This window comes from Calliphora vicina, chromosome 3, assembly GCF_958450345.1.
Source record: "Calliphora vicina chromosome 3, idCalVici1.1, whole genome shotgun sequence".
Lineage (NCBI taxonomy): Eukaryota > Metazoa > Arthropoda > Insecta > Diptera > Calliphoridae > Calliphora > Calliphora vicina.
In genome coordinates this window covers 124234191-124256665 of record NC_088782.1, presented here as the reverse complement: position 1 = coordinate 124256665, position 22475 = coordinate 124234191, and the positions used below count along the sequence as shown (strand labels likewise).

General features: G+C 25.2%; 1 protein-coding gene across 3 annotated transcripts in view; it reads left to right on the top strand.

The window, feature by feature from the left end:
• The window catches only part of Eip75B (Ecdysone-induced protein 75B), a 254158-nt gene that overhangs the window by 213070 nt on the left and 18613 nt on the right, over positions 1–22475 (top strand). For 2 of the 3 annotated variants that reach the window (XM_065506350.1, XM_065506351.1), the window contains one exon: positions 12112–12256. In XM_065506350.1, coding sequence (XP_065362422.1) covers positions 12112–12256 — 145 coding nt within the window. Of the gene's footprint in view, positions 1–8490; positions 10344–12111; positions 12257–22475 lie in introns of those variants that run through there. The other variant, XM_065506349.1, reaches the window with a different exon arrangement.

Here is a 22475-nt window from a genome sequence, read left to right as displayed (position 1 = left end):
GCTCTATAACTTCCTGTATTAAGCACATAAATACACTTATATACTCGAAAAACTTTAATGGCAATTAGAAGAAAAGGAGTAAAAAAAGGAAAATACTTATACACTTGCAAAATCGAGAGTGTAATGGTGAAGCTATTTATTGCTACACAATTTGCCAAATACTCAGGGAATGCTAAGGGAACATTTTCTGTATTATTAAACGAATTTTTTATACCCTTTCTAAAGTAAAATCATGCTGTTTGCTAATTGTAAAATTTCTCTGCCTAGTGTAGGGTATTTACCCTTAATTGTGTAAATGACTTGTCTTATTTTCTAGCCTGCCTGCCTGCTTCTAGTCTCGTACGCAATTTTTGCCACTTTTTTCGTATTCTTCTATCCACTCACCCCTTCCACACAGCCCCATTTAAACGCCTCTTCTACTTATGTAGCCTGCAATTGGGTTTTTGTATACCTCTCTCTCTCCTCTCGTTATCCATATACATACAAATATACAATTGACGTCATTGTGTATAGTTACGAGAACAAGTAGACAATAACCTCGAGTTCATTTACCTTTTTGTGGTTACGAACAAGCTCATCATCGTCATTGGAATCATCTTCATCATGATGTTGGTGCATCATGTTGTGCACCATAATGATTTGTTGTATGTTGCTGCTGCTGCTGCTGCTACTGCTTGCCATGGCCATTACTCTATGAGCTAAATTTTCGCAGTTTTGTTCTGCCACCATTTGTTCTGAGTATAGAGTGCATGCACCGAGTATTTGGCAGTTGAGTTAGAGAGAGAAAGTTGAATAATGTGTGCATGTAAGACACTATTTTCTAGTTTCTGCTGAAACATGACAACAGGGAGAGGGCGGGCGGTGAGAGGTTGTTTGAGTGTGAGTGCACATTGAGGTGCATAGTTGTTGCGCAAAATAATGTTGGAATATGGAGGGAAAATATTGTTTAAAAATAAATAGAAAGAATAGAAATCTAAAGGGACATATTTTCAAGCAGAGAGGTAGCTAAAATAGAGAATTTAAAAAAGGGTAACAAAAAATCCTTGAAATTTGTTTTTTAAATAACATTCATAGCTTTAGTATAAGAATTTTTCATTAAAATTCTACAGACGTATGAGTGTGATTTATTCGAAATATCACTCATACCCTCCATATTATTTTAAGCAGTATTTCCTGCCGTTTTAAGAAATTTACTTGTTTTAAGTATTTTTCAATACTTTTGATTCAAGTTAAAAAAAATATTTGAATGTTTTTAAAGGAATACAGTAAAAATCAATTGTAATTATAATATTATAAAATTCTCTAATTGGAATATAACAAAAAATTATAAAAAATTCCAAAATTTAAAAAAAAATGTCGATTGCATTTTAAAAAATTTGTTAAATTAAGAATTATTCTTAATATTGTGAAAAAATTTTACGCGAATACTGTAAAAATTTAGGGAAAATCCAAGAATTACGAAATCTTTTTTTTTTTTTTTGAGGTTAGCTTTTGAAAACTTTGCAAAATTGTGATTTCTGTCAAGAAATTGAAGTACTTGTTAATTAAATCTTAATATTTTAGCAATTTTCTATGAGAATAATGTAAACATATAGGGAAAAGCGAAGAATTACGATTTTTTTTTTTTTTTTTTTTTGAGGTTAGTTTTTGAAAATTTTGCAAAATTGTGATTTATGTCCGGAAATTTTAGTAAATTTTTCTAAAATCTTAATGTTTAAGCAATTTTGTATGAGAGTAGTGAAAAACATACATTGAAAGGCTGGAATTAGAAAATCTTTTTTTTTTTTTTTGAGGTTAGTTTTTGAAAATTTTGCAAAATTGGGAAATCTATCCCGAATTTAAAGTATCTTTTAATTAATTCTTAATATTTAATAAATTTTCTAAGATAATAATGTAGTTATATATGGAAAAGGCTGGAATTGGAAATTTTTTGAGGTTAGTTTTTGAATAATTTGCAAAATTTGGACTTATGTGAGGATACTTAAGAAAATGTTACTAAAATCTTAATATTGTATTAATTTTCTATTAGAATAATGTATAAATGTATAGGAAAAGGCTGTAATTAGAATTTTTTTTTTTTTTTTTTGAGGTTAGTTTTTGAAAAATTACTAAAATTGGATATTTAAGAAAATTTTGCTAAAATCTTAATATTTTATACATTTTCTATGAGAATAATTTATAAAAAAAAACCAAGAACTAAAAAATATATATTTTTTTTGGGGTTAGTTTTTAAAAAAAATTCAAAATTCTTTTCCTCTTCTTTTGTTTACTTTAACTTTTTTTGCAGTATAAGAAATTTTGCTATAATAATATGATTTCTTCAATAATCAATTTATTATTGATTATTTTTGGTTTGAAATTTATATTTTCTATGAAAATTTATTTAAACAATTTTGTATTTTTGTTCAATTCATTAATTGCTTCAAGCCATTAAGCCGATAAGTGCTTTTATTAATTTATTATTAGCTTTAATTATGTCCTATTAAGTTTGTTTGCTAATTTCGTTTAAAAAAAATTGGTATTACTTGAACAACTTTAACAACTTTGTTTACAAAGTTGTAAAAAATTCCCCTTATGACTCAATTTCTTTCTGCCAAACTAAAATTTTATGCTTTCAAATGATTCATATGCTCTAAATTTTTGTTTTTAACCAAAATTCCATAAATTTCACACAAAATTTATTACATTTGATAAGATTTCTTTACAAATTACGTTGCTTTAAACCAAATAAATAAAAACATCACATTTCTTTATTTATGTTTCCAAAATAAAAATGTAAACAAATTATGAAACACGTCTATGGTCTTCAAACCAAAACATCACCAACAACAACAACAACAACAAAACGACAATTATAAAAAGAAAGACAAAAATAACAACAACAAACACAAACACAACATTTAACGAAGTTTGTGATGTTGTTTGTAAAAAGCAGATGATTATGATGACGACGACGATGATGCTGTAACGAAGTTGTCGTTCGTTGTTTGTTTATGAGTTTGAGTGGATATGTGTGTGTGGATTATGATGTGAAATGATTGCTCTCACTTTCTATGAAAAACATGTTTTTTTTCTTGTTGTTTTTGAATTGGGAGCCAGAGAGGAGGGGAGTTTTGTTTAAAGAAAGCTGGGGTTTTGTATTTGTAAGAGAATCTCGGTCGCATCTGCTTTTGCCAGCTCTGTTGTGTTTGAATGTTTGTAACAAGCTACTGAACTCATCATCGTCATGTTTAACATCATTATGATGCTGATGATTACAATAAAAAGAAGCAGGAACAACAAAAAAAACTAAAACAACTTTAGCTGAGTTCATTCACTTTTGCTTTGGCAAAAAAAAAGATGAAAAAACAAATAACAGAAAAAGAAGAAAAATGAGGAAAAATAAGAAGAAAAGGGGTCGTTGTTTGAAACCAAAACAAATATGGCGCTAAATTTGAAACTGTAGTGAAAGAGGCAGGGGAGTTAAATAAAAAGGAAGTAGGATTTTAAGGAAAATTAGCCATTTTTAAAGGATTTGCTTGCAAAAAACAAAAGCATAAGAGGATTTTTTTAACAAATTTCAGTTATTTTTTGGCAGAAATGCTTTAAAGAAATTTATTGGATTTTCTGTAATTTGTAAGCAATTTTTAGTAAAAATTTAAAAAAATTAAGATTTTTAAGAAAATCTAATTTTTTTTTCAAATTTGTTTACAAAAATTTTTCATTTCAAAAAATTGCTTTTTAAACTTCTTTTTTTTTCTTAAACAAAAATTAAAAATAAACTTATTTTTAAATTAAAATTTTAAAACATTATTTTTTCCGACATTTTGTTATTCAATATTAGAAAGTATTTAAAACGTTTTCAAAAATAATTTTTAAAATTTCAATATTTTCAAATTTATAAAAAATTCGAATAAAAATTCAAAAAAATAAATAATATTTTTTCATAAATTTTTGTAAAAACCTTTGCTATTTTTATTAAAAAAATTTCAAAATTTTAAAATTTTAAAAAATTATTTCTTTCAAAATGTTCTATTTTAATATCGAAAAGTATTTAAAACGTTTTCATAAATAATTTTTAAAATCAATTTTATTTTTTCAAAATTTCAAAATTTTCAAATTAAAAAAAAAATATTGAAAAATTTGGAAAATAAAATTTCTTTTCGAATATGAAATATGAAAGTACATATTTAAAACTTTACGATTAATAATATTAAAATTTTTACTTAAAATTTTAAATTCTTTTTAAAGAAAAATATAATATTTGTTTTTTTATTTTTAAAATTTGTTTTAAGTTTTCAAAATTTTTATATTTAAAGAAAAAAAAAATTAAATTTAAATTGCAAAATATAACATTTTTACAATATTTTCTTATTGAATAGTTGAAACTATTTTAAAAATTTTCATTAATTAAAGTAAAATATTTAAATTTAAATATTTTTTTGGAAGAAAATTTAAAATTTTTTTCTTTAATTTTGTCTTATTTGCCATTTTTCTTAAAAAAAAACTTCAAAATTTGCCTTATATACATTTTTTAATAAAAATTTTTATATTTCAAAGTTTTGCTTATATATTTTGTATCTAAAAATATTCCAAATTTTTTTTTAGAATTTTTCTAGAATTTTTTTTTTTTAATAATTTTTCTTTAGAATGTTTTTGTATAAAATTCTTTACTTCAAAATTATTATTTCTTGTTTGTAGGTCATTGAACTATTGTTAGCTGAAATGAACTCTATATAGTTTTTTTTTAAACACAATTTTTTTCAGTTTAATATGTGCAAAATGCACTTTATCTAACTAAAAAAGCAACAACAATAACTCACTCATCTTAATAAACTACTAAAAACTATAGCCACTCATTTATAATCAAAACTCTCACTCCCATACTCGCTCGCTCTCTCTCTCTCACACTCATTAAACATATTAAAACAAACTTATGTAAACAATTTATACGTAATAAAGCATTTATTTAAACAACAGAAAAAATAATATCATTCCTGAATGAATATTGTAAAAGCTCTCTATCACAAATATGCTCCCTCTCTCTCTCTCATTTTGTAACAATCTCCATCACTTCGTTTAACACTCATTGATAGCAGGGAAACATCGTTTCAAAGAGTTTTTTTTTAATTTGACGAAGTCTAAAAACGAACGATTTGTTACAAACAAACAAACACACAACCAACAACAAATACAACTACAAAAAGCAAGTAAAAAAAGAGCTCCATATTTCGAGGTTTTTGACCGAAATGTGGGTCACGACAATGGCGAGTTCGATGAACTAAGCGAAGCAAAGCAAAGCAATACAATCAGTCGTATAATCATACACATTCATACAAATTTGTTTTTATTTTTGTTGTTGTTGTTGTTAATGTTTGTGTATCGCGTTGTTTGTATGAGCTAGTGTCGTTTTAATGTTTGTGCTGTGTGTGTTTGGCTGTATAATCGTCATATTACATTTGTTGTGTGTATGTTTGTCTTTTTTTTCAATTCGTTTTGTTGTTGCATGTAGTTTTAAATAATTATTAATGATGTTAAGAGTTCGACAAAAACAAACAAATGAAAGAAAAAAAGGTTTTTTTTGTGTGTTATTATTATTATTATTTTGTGGGAGTTCGTAACCAGAGTAGGGAGTTAGAGTTTGTTAAGTGTGGGGGTGTAGATTATAAAAGATTAATATCAAATGTTAAGGAAAAATTAAAATAGATTAAAGAAATTTTTAACCATTTTTGGGGAAATTAAAGACATTTTTAAAGAAATTTTAAAAATCTAAATAATTAATAAAGCAGAAATTTAGATAACTGTTTAATAATCTTAATATTTTTAAAAAATTCTACCAGAATGTGGCAACAATTGAAAAAAATAATTTTTTTTAAGGTTTTATAAATAAATACACTTAAAATAAGTTTTAATTATAATAATTTTATATTTTATGACAGAAAATAATAGAAATCAATGTAAAAAATTAAAGATTTGAAAAATTATTTTTTATTTTGAGGTTAGAATTTTTTGAAAAGCAAATTATTTGCATGCAATTTTAAGAAAATCAATGATAATCATAGTTTTAAATTTTCTAACAAAATAATACAAAAAGCATTGAAAAAACATTATGTTTGGAATTTTTTTTTGAGGTTAGGATTTCTAAGAAACCGAATTATTTCGATGAATGTAAAGAACTACAAGACAAATCTATAATATCTATAATAATTTAAACTTTTCTAACAAAATAACACCAAAAGCATTGAAAAAACAGTAGATTTGCAATTTTTTTAGGTTAGGTTTTCTATTATTTCAATGAATATAAAGAAATATAAGAAATGTCAGTAATAATTATAATAATTTTAAATTTTGTAACAGAATTATATTAATAATTCTTGGAAAAACTGTAGATTTCAAAAAATATTTTTTTTTTTGTAGGTTAGGTTTTTTTCAAATGCAAATTATGTAGTTGAATGTAGAGAAATACTAGAAATATTTGCTTTAATTATAATAATTTTAAAGTTTCTAACAGAATACATATAACAAAAATTAATGAAAAAATAACTTTAAATTCAAAAAAAAAAAAATTTTTTTTTTGAGGTTAGTTTTTTAAAATTTAGATTTATGTCTGGAAATTGCTGTAAATGTTTGATAAATCTTAATATTTTAGAATTTTCTATGAGAATACTGTAAAGAGTAATGAAATAAGATGAAATTTCAAATCTTTTTTTTTTTTTTTTTGAGGTTAGATTTTTGAAAAATTTTAAAAATTTGATTTACGTTTGGAAATTTAAGTAATTTTTTATAAAATCTTAATATTTTACACATTTCCTATTAGAATATTATATAAATGTTTGAAATAACTTGAAATTGCAAAATCTTTTTTTTTTTTTTTGAGGTTAGATTTACAAAAATTAATAAATTAAGAATTATATGCAGAAATTGCACAAAATGTGAAAAATTTTTTTATATTTTTAACAATTTTCTGTAAGAATTGTGGAAAAACTTGTGGAAAAAAGCTGAAATAAAGAATTATTATTTTTTTTTTTTGAGGTTGGATTTTCGAAAAATTTTTAAATTATGAATTACGTCTGGAATTTGAAAACTTTTATTATAAAATCTTAATATATTATGCATTTTCTATGAGAATATTATAGAAATTTTTTAATTAACTTGAAATTGCCAAATAATTTTTTTTTCGAGGTTAGTTTTTAAAAAAAAATTACAAAATTGATAGCTATCTAAGAAATTTAAATTAAAATGGATTTTCTCTTAGAATAATGACATTTTATTAAAACATTTACAAATATTTTAGGCAATAAAAATAATTCTTTAGCTTTTTAATGACTTAGAACATTTTGGTTGCATTTTATTGTTGTTGTAGTTTTATTTTTGCAAAATGTGAATGTCCTCTGTTAGCCCACAAAAATAATCAAAAAAAAAAATAAAGAAAAAAAACCAACAACTACAAAAAAATTTAATGTAGCGCGAGGTTGACGACTGCTCAGCTCAACTCAACACAACTCAGCTGGCAGTCTTAAATAAATACACAACCCGACATAAAGCCCCCCTTTTACAAAACTAAACTACACAAACACTTAAACCATTATAAACACCAACACTACTGCTACCCCAAACACACACGCAGATACAAAAAATACCTACACTCACTTATACTCAAACGAAAAAAAAGTGCATATGCAAAAATTGTGCACTAAAACAGAAATAGAGCCTTCACTACATGTACTCGTGAGTGAAAGCCCCTTTAAGCTCTTGGCTCCCCCCTTTAACACAAACAAGAAATAACAATGCTCACGTGTTTATTAAACACTCATTTGTGGGGCTCTCTATAATTTTGAGTGGTTTTTTTTTGTGGATAGCTAGATTTTTGGTTTGAGTGCTTTTGGGTAAATTATGTAGAGAAGCTAAAGTTAAACAATCATTCGCAAATTGTGTGTTAAACGTAACGGACGTGTTTACGTGAGAGAGTCTTAATATTTAAAATAAAATTTAAACACAATTATAACAAATTTTAAAAAGTAAAAACAAAAAATAAATAAACGCAAAACAAAAATACAAATCAAAATAAAACAAAACGCGTCGTTAATTATAAATTGTATATAAAATATTTTTGGATTACCACAAACAAAGTTTTAATAGAAAAATTAATAAAAAAAAAAATATTTATCAAAAAACTACAAACCCTTTTAAAGGGGAAAATTTATTTAAATAAATAAAATAACAAAAAAAATTTCAGCAGTAGTTAAATTTTTAGCAAATTTTTTTTAAAAAGTAAATTAAAAAAAAAAAACAAAACAAAATCTAAAAAGAATTTGGCGCGTGTTTTACATAAATTTTAAACTACAGAGCAAATTTCCAAATATTTCAAGAAAAATGTTCCTTATTAGCAAATTTTAAAGCAAAAATACATGTAGAAAAATAAAAGAAAATTCTAATTTTCTAACAAAGTGTCATTTAAACCAAAAAAAGAAATTAAAAATTTTTTTTATTGAAAAAAAAAATTTCAAAAAAATTCTAACAAAATGGTGTGTGCTATGCAAGAATTAAATACCACAGCAGTGGCTATAACAGATCCTCAACATCAGCATCATCATCATCACCATCATTTGCATCAAACACCACAACTGCATCATACATTGCAACAGCAACAAATGCCACAACAGGTTGAAATTGTCAGAGCTTTGCCCACGCAATTCAGCAATAATATGCAGCAGGCTCCACAGCAAATGACCACCATTGTGGTGTTAACAACACCCAGCAATATAACGGGACAACAGCAACAAACTGTTATAAATGTGCAACATCAGCAACAAACTCAACAACAACAGCAGCAGTTGCAACAACAACAGCAGCAGCAACAAATTTTAAGTAATAACAATAAAAGTCAACAATTGAAGAAGCAACATGCTTCCTTGGTTAGATTGTTGGAATCGGCGCCCATAACAAAGAAATCTTTGAAAATGAACAAAACACAAAATACTAGTCCTCATTTACAGCAACAAATTGTAATACCTCAATTACAGCAAACACAGCAACAGCAGCAACAACAACAGCAGCAGCAAATCATTTATGTGCAACAGCAACAAACGCCGCAAACGTTAACGTTAACGCAACAGCAGCCACAATTAGCTCAACAATTGGCACAACCAAAAAGACTGAAAACAAACTCCTCCTCATCATCATTATCATCATCAACGACATTATCATTATTAAACACTACCAGCCCTTTAAAACAGCAACAGCATCAAGTAGTAGTATTACCGACAACAGCAACAACTAACAACAACAACAGCAACAGTGATAGCAGCAACATTATAAAGACATTAAACACCTCTAATCACAATTTAATTAGTACAATTACCCCAACAAATTTAGCCAGAAATCATCATCATCATCAGGAATATCAAAAACCTCAAGAGCAACAACTCCAGCATCAGCATCAGCAACAACAATTGCCTCTTAAAACAGACACTGAATCGGGTATAGATGAGGAGGATACAGAGGAACAACAGGAAACCAAACCACAAACCTTAAACAAGGAATTGGCCTATGAGCCGCAACAATGTCCCTGGAAGAAAATCCGTTTTGCCAGAGAATTAAAGCAAAAAGAACAATTACAAAAGCAACAGGAATACAAAGAAGAGCTAACAACAACAACAAATAATAATAATAAATGTGATAATAACTCAACCACCAACAACAACAACAACACTAAAACAACTTCCTCCTCCTCCTCCTCAAACACAAATTACGAATTAAACCTCGCCGAACAAACCCACAAAGAAATTGCCATTTTGCTACAACAGCAACATCAAAACTACCAGCAACAACAGCAGCAACAACAACAACAACACCGACGAGACAGCTCCGACAGCAATTCATCTCTAATCAGCAACACCTCCAGTACACATTCCCTCAGCAATGGTTGTACTTGCACTCCCCAACAGCTTTCGCAATCCCAACGAGACAGCAGTGATGATGATCTTTATATGGAACACGACACCAGAAAACTCAACTCTTCTTCCAACAACTCACGACGCTCTAGTCTCATACAAGAGGAAGCCGAGATTGAGGGTGTCTTATCGCTACCCTGCCAGTGTGCAGACTGTCATTTGGAAAATATGGACGATTCGGGCTGTGATGATGATCAGAAGGAGGAGGAACAGTCAACGTTGAATTATTTGTGTCAGAAATTCGATGAGAATTTGGAAACGGGCAAACACTGCAATAATAGTAATAGTAATAATAACAATACCACCGATTTAGCTAAAGTGGCCATAGTGAAGAGAGAGGATAAGTGTAGTAAGGATGGTGGTGAGAGGACGCCGACGCCGCAGCAGCAAGGGAAACAGCAAAAGGATGATGTAGGTTTTTGAGAAAGAAAGGGTTTAGCTTGAACTAACTTTGAGTTGTAGTATATGAAACAAAGGTTTCTTGAAATTTTAACAGTTTTTGTTGAAAAGCTATTTTTTTAATATTTATTAACAAGTTTTCATTCTCTTGCTCTAAAAAATTTATAGATTTTCAAAACAATTTTTAATACATATTCAGTATACTTAAAAAATTGGTAATTCTTTAGATAGAAAACAAATTTTCGTTTTACTTTGAATCAAGATTCCTTTACCCTTTACAAAAATTTCATAAAGCGACGGTAAAAATTTTCAAAAAATGTTTTTCTTTGAATAATTTTGTTTGAAAGTTTTTGTAATTATAATGATTTTCATCAAATTTTCATGTTTTTAAATAGAAGTTTTAAAAGTATTACAATTTCGGCTGTAAAAGGCGAATATTTCAAATTTCAAAAATTTCTAACCTCAAAAAAAAAAAATTGTTTAATTCCATGTTATTTTATATAATTTTTGTATAATCTGATACAGAATTAAAAACTATTACCATTTTTAACAAATTTTCCTTAAACATCTATAGTAAAACACAAACATTATAGGTTTTTAAAAAACTAACCTCAAAAAAAAAAAAAAATCTTCATTTTAGCTTATTTCCATAAATTGTTAACATATTCAAAAAGTAAATTGCTAAAGATAATGATTATTTGCAACTTTATTGGAATTTCTGCTTAGTGTTTCCAATATTTTTGATTCCAAAAATTCTAACCTCAAAAAAAAAAAAAAAGTTTCTTTATTTTAGCTTATTTTTAACATATTCGAAAAGAAAATTGCTAGAGATAATGATTATTTGCAACTTTATTGGAATTTCTGTGCAGTGTTTCCAATATTTTTGATTTCAAAAATTCTAACCTCAAAAAAAACAAAAAAATTCTTAATTTCAGCTTCTTTTTTAATATATTTGCTTAATTGTAATACAAAATTAAATTATATTATGATAAATTATAATTTTTCTGGGATTTCTTTAGAGTGTGCTGAATATTTTAATTTTCAAAAAATTCTAACCTCAAAAAATTTATTTTTTTTAAAAATTTCATTTTTTTTAAAAAATTTCGCAATATTTTGAGGCAGAATTAAAAATGATTAACAATTATGTATTATCTTTCATTAAAATAAATTCATAGAATGAAATATTTATATTTTTAGAAAAACCAACCTCAAAAAAATGTTTTTTTTTTTATTTTTTTTGTGTTTTTGCTATGATTTTGATTTAATTTGATAGACAATTTTAAAATATTATTATTACTAAGTCACATTTTTCTTAAATATCAGCTTTCAGTTTTAATATTTTAAATTTAAAAATTTCTAACCTCCAAAAAGAAAAAAAAAAGATTTTTAATTTTTGATTATTTCTTATAAATTTTGCAATATTATATTAGAAAATGTGAAATTATTACAAATTAATTAAGATTTTCTTTTAATATCTGCATTTAGATTCAATTTTATGATATTTAAAAAAACCTAACCTCAAATTTCTTATAATTTTACCATATTTTGTTAGATAATATGGTAGATATAATGAAAAAAACTAATTTTTTGTTAAATTTCATATTATCCAATCTCAAATTGGGGAGATATTTCCTTAATATCATTTGTTTTCTAAATTTTGTTTTCATTATGAACATTTTATTTTAAAATAAAAATTTAGTTTTGATTTTGAAGGTTTAAATTTGATTTTTATTAAATTTTCTTTTACTAAAATTTCTCTATTTCTTTTGTTTAATTTTAGGGCTTCTTCCGCCGCTCCATACAGCAAAAAATCCAATATCGTCCCTGTACAAAAAATCAACAATGCAGCATTTTGCGCATCAATCGCAATCGTTGTCAATACTGTCGCCTGAAAAAGTGTATTGCCGTCGGCATGAGTCGTGATGGTAAGTTTTTTTTTCTTTCTCTCTTTTAATTATTATACATATTATAATTTTAAGTAAATAATCACACGCAAAAAAAGGGGGCCAACTGGAAAGAAATTTGCGCGAAAAAATAAATTTGGCAATAAAACAAACATGTGCCAAAATAAATACTAATAAAAAACAGCAACAATGTGCAAATGTACTTAAAGACTCCATTTTTTTATCCACAAACAAGTGTGTGGTGTTGTGTTCTTAACACTCAAGTTCATTAACCCTTTCAAGTCAGATTTAAATCAGGTTTTTTTCTTGACTTTTTCTTAAGAATCCAGGCATGAATCATTTAATTTATTTAGTTCAAGTTGTTTTTTTTTTGGTTTAAAGATAAATAAAGTAAAAATAAATTTGTGTACAAGATTGTGTGGCGTTAAATGTGTTTTTGCGTAACATTTTTTTTGGTTTGGTTCGTGTGTATTTTTAATGTAAACAACTTTGTGGATGTTTGTCAAATTGTGCATGTTTTAAACAAACATATGCGGGTGTTTAGTTGTTGTTTTTTTTATTATAAAGTCTCCATATGTTAAATGGCTGCTGTCTGTATAAGAGAGCAAGTGTTTGTGTGTGTAAGTTCGTGTATTTGAGTTGGTAGACGAGTGTGTATTATGAAATGGTGCTAAAAGTTGAATGAACGCACTTAACCTAAATTTTTGCAGGCTACTTTTTTTTTCTTCTTCATTTATTTATAAATATACATACATTTATATTTATTATTGCTGTGTGGTTGTTGTTGTTATAATTATATGCACGAGCTTTACTGTTAAGTGGGTACAAAACAACAATAATTCATTATTTAAGATGGGAGAGAGAGCGAAAATGTTAGAGAGGCCTTCAAAATAATAATGGCGTGTAGTTTATATAGAGTTTAAAAAAACATACTCTCTTTTGTTTGAAAGCCAGCATATTAAAAAGTTTTGTTATAAATAATTCATAATAAATATTACTTAATACAAAACTAACAAAACAAATATTAAACAGGAAATGATTTTATAGGTTTAAAATGTTCAAAAAGAAATTTTGTAATGTAAAGTTTATTACTACACAAAGGGGAGTTTTTATTGGCTGAACATAGTGGTAATAGTTCATTGACTTTTGTGTTAGAAAATGAAAGTGTATTTATTTCTTTTCATTACATACTTCTTTCTTTTTTTTTTTTGAGTGTGTTCGTTTGCTCTTTCATTTGTAGAATATTAAATGTCTCTATAAATTAGCTTATAACAAAAAAAAATTTCTTTATTCATGAAATAAATACACAAAAAAAACTGTGGCCATGTGCTTATTTCTTTTCATTATCTTTCAAGGAAACTTACGAAAAAAAATATACATACTTTTTTTTAATAAATACAAGGTCTTTTTCTTATATAAAAAAAATATAGCTCAAGCTAAATAACTAAAAAAAGGCCAGCAAAACCAATTGAAAAATTCCCTATAAATTTAAGGGGATAAAAAATTATAATAAACAAAATTTTTTAAGAAACAATTAATCACCAGAAAAATTTTGTGTAACTTAAAAAAAATTTTAAGAATTTTTTTAAAAAAAATTGAAAATTATTGAAATTAAGGAACATTTTTTTTTATAAAAAAATTATTTAAATAACTTCAATATAATTAATTGAATTTTAAAAAATTGCCTAAAAAAAATTAAAACATTTTTTGAGATTTTTCATAATTTTTTTTCTTAACAAATCCAAACCAAAATTTTAAGTTGTATAAAAATTGAAATAAAAACATTTAAACAAGTTTTCTTAAATATTTAAAATTGATTTTTAAAATTTTTTAAAAAAAAATTATAAATTATTTAAAGTAAATTTTTTAAAAAAAAAAAATTTTAATCTGGAAATAAACTCAATACATTTCAAAACATATACAAAAAATACTAAAAAAAATTTAAAAAAATGTTTGTATAATTTTTAACTTTAACATCCTAGATAAATTTAGAAACTTAATTAAAACTTAGCTTAAAATCTTTCAGACATTTAAATAACAACATAAAGTTTATTTTTTATTAGATTTTGTTGAAAATTCTAAAGCTAGCTTTTTTATAAAGTTAAAGGAGCCTTTTATTTAAGACTTTGTAGATATTAAGGTTTTTTACAAACTTTAAATAAGTAACTTAAGGTTTAAAATTAACAATTATATGTTTCTTTTCATTGGTTTTGTTTTTAATAATTTATTCTTTTAATTCAATTACTTAAATGTTTAAAACATTTTGCAATACTAGCAAGCTAGCCAAACTTTCACTTTCTTTTCAACACACTCAACAATTTACCACTTTCTTTTTCATTTTTCAAAACATTTACACGAAAACACTAACAACAAATTACATATAACTCTACCAACAAGAAAAAAAAACTACATACATATTGTAAACTATTTAAAAAGAAATTTCGTAAATTCAACCAACAAAAAAAATAAAACCCCAATGAAAATGAAACTGAAATTTCTTTCATTGAAACAAAAACAACAAAATTTCCCCCGCACGTTTTAAACTCCTCGCCTGAAACACACTCACTCACCTTAATAAAGAAAGAGCAAAAAAAAAAGTAGTGATAGTAGTAGTAAAAAAAAATTATATATAGTTTAATTTTAAGCTTTTTTTTATTATTATTTCAATGCATTGATGTTATTGTACAAAAACGTACATAACAAAAGCAAAAACAACAACTACACTATACACTAACACAAAATGAAATGAAATACAAAAAAAAAAAATAAAATAAAAATGAAGTTCATTGACCGTTTGTCTGACGTTGTTAAAGTAAAACTAGGTCACAATCAACCAGCCATTTTTTATTTTATTTCTTCTCTCTCTCTCTGGCTTATACACTTTTGTACTCGTACTCTTACTATCTCTTAGCTCCCCTAAAACACCATAAAGCACACAAGGCAAATTTATGTAGCAAGTAAAAACAAGGCAAAATGTTGTTAAAATTGATAAAAATATCAAACAAAATTTTAGTATTTCTATAAAAAAAATAAAAAAAAAATGTATATGGGTTTGTGGGGTTTTATTTTATCTTAAACAAATTTTTTTCTATAATTTTTGTTATTTTTTTTTATATTTAGTTTAGTGTTATTTTAATTAAAATGAACTTAAATTAGTACGAGGTCATATAAATTGAAAATAAATATAAATAAATTTAAAATTGTGTTGTTGCTGTTGTTGTACATACAACAACATTCTAAACAAAGTGTATGTGAAATGGAATTAACTATAAATAAATGATTTAGAATTATTTGAACGTAAAACTAAAACTAAAAAAAAATGTCAAGGAGAGTTGAAATTTTTAGAAAGATTACAAAAAATACATATTGCAAAAAAAAAATAAACAAAATTATGGCTACAAATTTAATAGAAAAGATTAAACAAAATTGCAAGCAATTGATTAAAATGAACAGATATTTATTAATCATTTAATTTTACGTTGAAAAGAGTTATATTTTTCTCGTATTTAACAAGTATAACAGTTTCAAGCGGGTATAACAGTCTTCAGAATATGAAAAAAACTGTTATAATATGCAAGCATTGTGTTTTTTCAACAAAAATAGTTTTATTTCCCACAAATTTAAGCTGTATAACAGTTTATAACAGTTTTCAAAAAGTGATAAAAACTGTTATAATACTTAAAATCTTATTTTCTTAATTAAAAATAGTTCTATTTCTAGCAAATGTTTTAAGTATAACAGTTTCAAGCGAGTATAACAGTTTTCAGAATATGAAAAAACTGTTATAATAAGCAAGGAACGTGGTTTTTCAATAAAAATAATTTTATTTCCTACAAATTTAAGAAGTATAACAGTTTCTAGCGAGTATAACAGTTTTCAGAAATTGATAAAAACTGTTATAATATGTAAAACTCTTCTGTTTTAAAAAAAATAGTTTTATTTTCAAAAAAATTTCAGAAGTATAACAGTTTCAAGGGAGTATAACAGTTTATAACAGTTTTCAGAAAATGAAAAAATCTGTTTTAATACTTAAAAATAATATTTTCTAATAAAAATCATTCTATTGCTGGCACATTTTTAAATATAACAGTTTCAAGCTAGTATAACAGTTTTGAGTTATGAAAAAAACTGTTATAATATGCAATAATCCAGTTTTTTAAACAAACATATTTCCAATTCTAACAAATTTAAACAGTATAACAGTTTCAAGCGAGTATAACAGTTTTCGGAAATTTGATAAAAACTGTTATAATATGCAAAAATCTTCTGTTTTTAATAAAAAATAGTTTTATTTCAAACAAATCTCAGAAGTATAACAGTTTCAAGCGAGTATAACAGTTTACATTTGTTTAAAAATATTTGTTTTTAAGGCAAAATATTTATTTTTTTTGTATGAAACTGTTTTACATTTAAAAATTTTGTTGTTCATAAATTTTTATAGCTCAAGCTTTATTTATTTCCAATTTTCCTTGACTCGAGCTGTTTCGAACTATTTCTCCTCCAAAAAATAATATTTAAATACATTTTTTTGGTTGATTTTTTTTTGTTTTTTTGTAAGTAAATCAACATTGTATTTATCCTTGTAATTATTAATGCCTTTCATTTTTATTTTTTTGCTCAATTATATGTTTATTTTCGAGAAAAAAGCCTTTACATTGCTTAAAAAACACATACAACATGTTCATATGTACCACCATATTTGTGTAAGTACGTGTATGACTGACGACTGACTAAATGTAGAGGAGATGATGAAAAACAAGCAGGGGAAGGTCTTATAGTTTGCTGTTGTATTGTAAAGCATAAAAGTTATTTGAACTTTATTCAGGTCAATTACAAATATATTACGTACATTTGCTGCCTGCCAGTGACTGACTGCTTGACTGCTGCTGTGCTTGGCTACATTTAAATACTGCTGCTTTAGTATTGTTGTTGTTGTTATGTTTTGCTTTTCAAGTAGACACTCATACTCTGAATCTATGTGCTGTAGCTGCTGCTGCTACAGCAGCACAGTAATATCAATGATTGTTGTATAATAAACAACTGAACACTGAAAATATATACACTTTTACAAACGAGTACATTTCAATACTCTCCTCGTACATAATGAATTACATACATATCTACAAATGGAGGCTACGCATTACAATAATAACAACAGCAGCAGCAACAATAGCAAAACAAAAAAAAAAACATTCATAAACGGCCTCTATTAAAAACAAAAAAAAAACCGAACAATATTAACAACAACAATTACTTACAGACAGACAGACATGCCGAGCAAGCAATGGAGGGTCGTGTAAAGACATACGAACTCGTACACATTTTTTCATACATAACTTTACACTTAATGAGAGCAAAGTGACATACAAATCAACACAACAACAGCTACAAACATACATACATACAGACATGCAAGTAATAATGAAAACAAAAATATTGTGCGTACAACAATAAAAAACCAAAAAGAAAAACAAGTACAAACAAAAAATCAAGAAAATTCGAGAATGAAATGGAAATTGAAATAGAAATTTGTTAGAAATTACAAAATTTTTAAGAATTTCAAACAATTTTGAAAGGAATTTAACAAAGAACTAACAAATATTATATTAAAACTACTTTATAAAGGAATATAACAGTTTTTAGATGGATTTTTATTAATTTTTATAAAAAAAAATAAATTTAAATGGAATTTTATATAGGATTTAAGGTTTTAAAATAGTTTAAAACACTTTATAGCTTTTTATAACAGTGTATAACAGTTGCTCAAAACAGTTAAACAAAAATTGTTTAAAAACCTAAAGAAAAGCGAAACATTTTAAGAGTATAACAGTTTCTAAAAAATTGTTGAATTCAAGAATATTATTAATTTAAAGCCATAATTGCTTAAAAATGTCAAAGAAATTAAACATTTATACATTTTTGTTAGTATAACAGTTTTTAATACAGTATAAGAGATTCTCAAAATATGTTCAATTGCCTAAAAATTCCAAATGAAAACATAAATTGCTGGAAAATATAAAATAAAGAAAACATTTTAAAACTTTTAGGAGTATAACAGTTTTTAATACAGTATAACAGTTTCTCAAAATGTTTGCTATTTGCTTAGAATTGCTAATTAAATCAAAAATAACATTCACAAATTTAAAAAATTAAAAGTTAAAATTTTTTAGCAGTATAACAGTTTCTAATACAGTATAACAGTTTCATAAAATGTTTCAAATTGGCTTAGAATTGCTAATGAAACCAAAAGTTACTTACGAATACATAAAACAGGCAATATTTGTAATTTTTTTAGTAGTATAACAGTTTTTAATACAGTATAACAGTTTCTAAATATATAATAAATTACTTAAAGATACCAATTTAGAACAAAACATTCTTGAAAAACAAAAGGAAACCAAAAAAAAAATTTTTTAAAGAATATAACAGTTTATAATACAGTATAACAGTTTCAAACAAATTTGTAAGATTATTTTAAAATTGAAATTTAAAAGAAACTTTTCATGGAAATATAAAACTAAAGAATTTTTTTAATTTTATGCAGTATAACAGTTTATAACTTAGTATAACAGTTTCTTAAAAAGTGTTTAATTGCATAAAAGTTTGCTAAATAAATCAAAAAATTCTTGAAAATTTAAAAGTGAAAGAAAAATTATATTTTTAAGTGTATAAGAGTTTTTTTTAGCAGTATAACAGTTTATATCACAGTATAACAGTTTCAAAAAAATGTTTTAGATTATTTAAAAGGACCTTTTCTAGGAAATATAAAACTATACATTTTTTTTTTAATTTTTTGCAGTATAACAGTTTATAACTTAGTATAACAGTTATTCAAAATGTGTCTAATAGCCTGAAGATTTGCTAAATAAATTATAAATTACTTGAAAGTTTAGAAGTGAAAGATAAATTGCAAATTTTGGATGTATAAGAGTTTATGACTTAGTATAAGAGTTTTCAAAAATTTGTTATATTATTTAAAAATTGTAATTTAAAAGAAAATTTTCTGGGAAATATAAAACTAAAGAGATTTTTGCAAAATTTTGTCAGTATAACAGTTTATAAATTAGTATAACAGTTTCTTAAAATGTGTCTAATAGCCTGAAAATTTTATAAATAAATAAAAAAAATACTTGAAAAATTTAAAGTAAAAAATTTTTGGTGTATAAGAGTTTATGATTTAGTATAACAGTTTTCAAAAATGGCAATTTTCAACAAAAATTATATGAAAACATAAATCGAATTTTACTTATTTTTATGAATATAACAGTTTATGGTTTTGTATAACAGTTTTCGAAAATGCGTTATATCATGACAAAATCACAATTTTAAGCAAAAAGTTCATGAAAATATTCAAGAAAATAGAAATTTAAAAACTTTTATGAGGTAAAATAAAATTTTACAAATTTTTAGCAATATAACAGTTTATGACAGTTTATAACAGTTTACAAAAATGCGTTATATAAGGCAAAAAATCTTAATTTTCAACAATAATTATATAAAAACATAAAGCTAAATCGAATTTTACTTATTTCTAGGAATATAACAGTTTATAGCAATGTATAACAGTTTTCCAAAATTACAATTTTAGCAAAAAAAATCATAAAAATAATAAAGAAAACAGAAATTTAGGAGGTAAAATAAAATTTTACACATTTTTAGGAATATATCTGTTCATAACTTTGTATAACAGTTTTCAAAAATGCGTTATATCATGAAAAAGTCACAATTTTAAGAAATTTACCAACTTTTAGTAGGTAACAGTTTTCAAAAATACCAAGTTTTACAAAAAAAAAAAAATACCTGAAAATATTAAAGCTGTTAAAAATTGTAAAATGTTGGGTGTATAATAGTTTTGAAAATTTTTGATTTTCTGTAAATCCTCATTTTTAAGTTTTAATTATATTTTGTTTGTGTTATATTTCCTGGTTTTATTATTACCTATTTTGTTGTGTACATGTTAAATTTCAATTACATTTTTTTTTTATATTTTCAATCAATTTGTTTGCTCAACTTTCTTTTTGAACAAAAAAATAAAAATGAAACGAAAATATCATACAACAATTTCTTGAGTAATACACAACTTCCTCATTACGTTAGAGAAATTAACGTGTTGTTTTGTTTATTGTAAAATATATTTTTTTTGTATTATTTTGATTACATAAATAAACTACTACATGGCAGAGTGTAAGTAGTACATAGTTTAGTTAAAGGCCTGGTGAAATTTTTGCATTTTTAATGTCTCCACATTCAACACATAAAAAATCCACAAATAAATAAATAAACAACCTCCTCTGGTATTAACGTAATAACAAGTTTATTTTGTGGTTTTTACAATAAACAAAATTATAAAACTTTTTTTCTTTTTTTTTTACTTTATTGTACGCTTTACTATGTTAAGTGAACCTTCAAAAAGTTCATTTACCTCAACAAAAAGCGACAGAAATTCAAACTCGTTTCTTACTCTTGTTTAAATAAACTCGGTTTTTGTCCACGCTCTGAGTAGGTTTTTTGTTATGCTCTTTTTATAGAAAAAAACCACTCAAATTTAGAAACACTTTCATTTTTCAATGCCTCTCAAACTAGTTTTGTGCTCCAACTCTTGGTGTGCTCCCCTTTTGTTTATCATTTATAAGGCAACAACAAATAACCATACCCTACCCTACTACTTACCACTACTTACTTAATGTGTCTCTCACTCTATCTCTCTCTCGCTCTGTGTGTTTTACTTAATGAGTAAATGTTACGAGTGTTAGCTTATCACGTTGCATTGCTCTAGAATTGTCGTTTAAAAAAAAACAGAAATGCATTTTGTGAGAATGTGTGTATTGTGTGCTAGCAGCAGTTCAACGACTTTTGGAAATTTCTCGAAGGTTTCAAGTGCTTTGCTAAATGCAAGCAACAACGATTGCATAAATTCGTATTTAAACAATTTGGCGCTCTTTTTCTTTTGTTGTTGTTGTTGCTGGCGATGTTTGTTCGTTAGAAACGCTATAAATATTTGGTCGTTTTATTAGCAATGACGTGCACATGCTCATTGTTAAATAAATATGCAGTTTTATTTGTAGCTGCAACAACGACAATGAGTTGTAGCAAAATAAAAAAAAAACTGATTGTGCTGAATGCCGTTCATTGCTCTTTTAAGTAAGCAATCGTTTTTCATCGTGTCTCAAGTAAACGATGTTAATATTTAGCCTCGTTTTTTCAGCTAACAGAAGGTTGGGGGAGGAGGGTAAATAAAACAAAATGAAACGAATGCAGTTTTGCTAGTGACAATTTGTGTGAGTGTTTTTTTATTTTTTTGCAAAACTGCAGTCAGTTTAATTTTTTATTTATTTTTTTTTGCTCTGCTGCTGTTAACGTTGTCTGTGCAAAAGTGCAAAGACTTTTATGTGGGTCAGGCACGGTCATTCAACTGTTGTCATCATCATGAGGTTGTTTTTTCTATATTGTATATTTCAAGTGACTGTCAGTCAGACAGCTTGATCTTAGTTAGTCACTCTATTGCTGTTTAGTTAGACTCAGTTTAATAATGTTTTTTTTATTTCATTATTAGTATGACTAACTTTTCTGGCTGTTGTAGTTGTTCGTTTACTTTGGGTTGTGTCAAGTTTGCAGGCAAACAAACTTGTTTATATGGATTGTGTTGTTTGCTGTTTAATTTATAACACTTGATGATGATTATTTGCTTAATGTTGGTTGGCAAACAAATTAATCTTTGAAATTTATTCAAATTTACCTTGATTTTGTTTAAACAAAAAAAATTTTTGAAAAATAATTAGTAGAGAAAAGCTGGTTTTTTGTTTAAATTGTATAACAGTTTTTTAACATTGATGGGAGATTTGTTAAATTTAAAAAAAAAAATATTTGAAAATTAAAATTATAAGCAGAAATACTAATTTCTTTAAAAAAGTTTAGAAATTAATGGAAAATTTTTTGTAAAAATTATTTTTTTTTAACAATTTTTTTTTTATTTATACAAAATGAGTTTAAAAATTTTGTTTTTGTTATAATCTTGATTTTCGTGATATTAATAATGTTTAATTTTTAAGATTTTTTAATTATTTAATTTTTTTTTTCTTTTTTTTTTGCAATATTTTGGGTTAAGAAAATTTCTCATACCTTTTTATTTATCAGTTTGATGGCTGTAATTTTTGGCCTAGTTTTGCTTTAGACTATAAGCTTTTAAAATACATACAAATGTTGGGGAAAAAGTTTTGAAATTATACCGAAAATTTTTAAG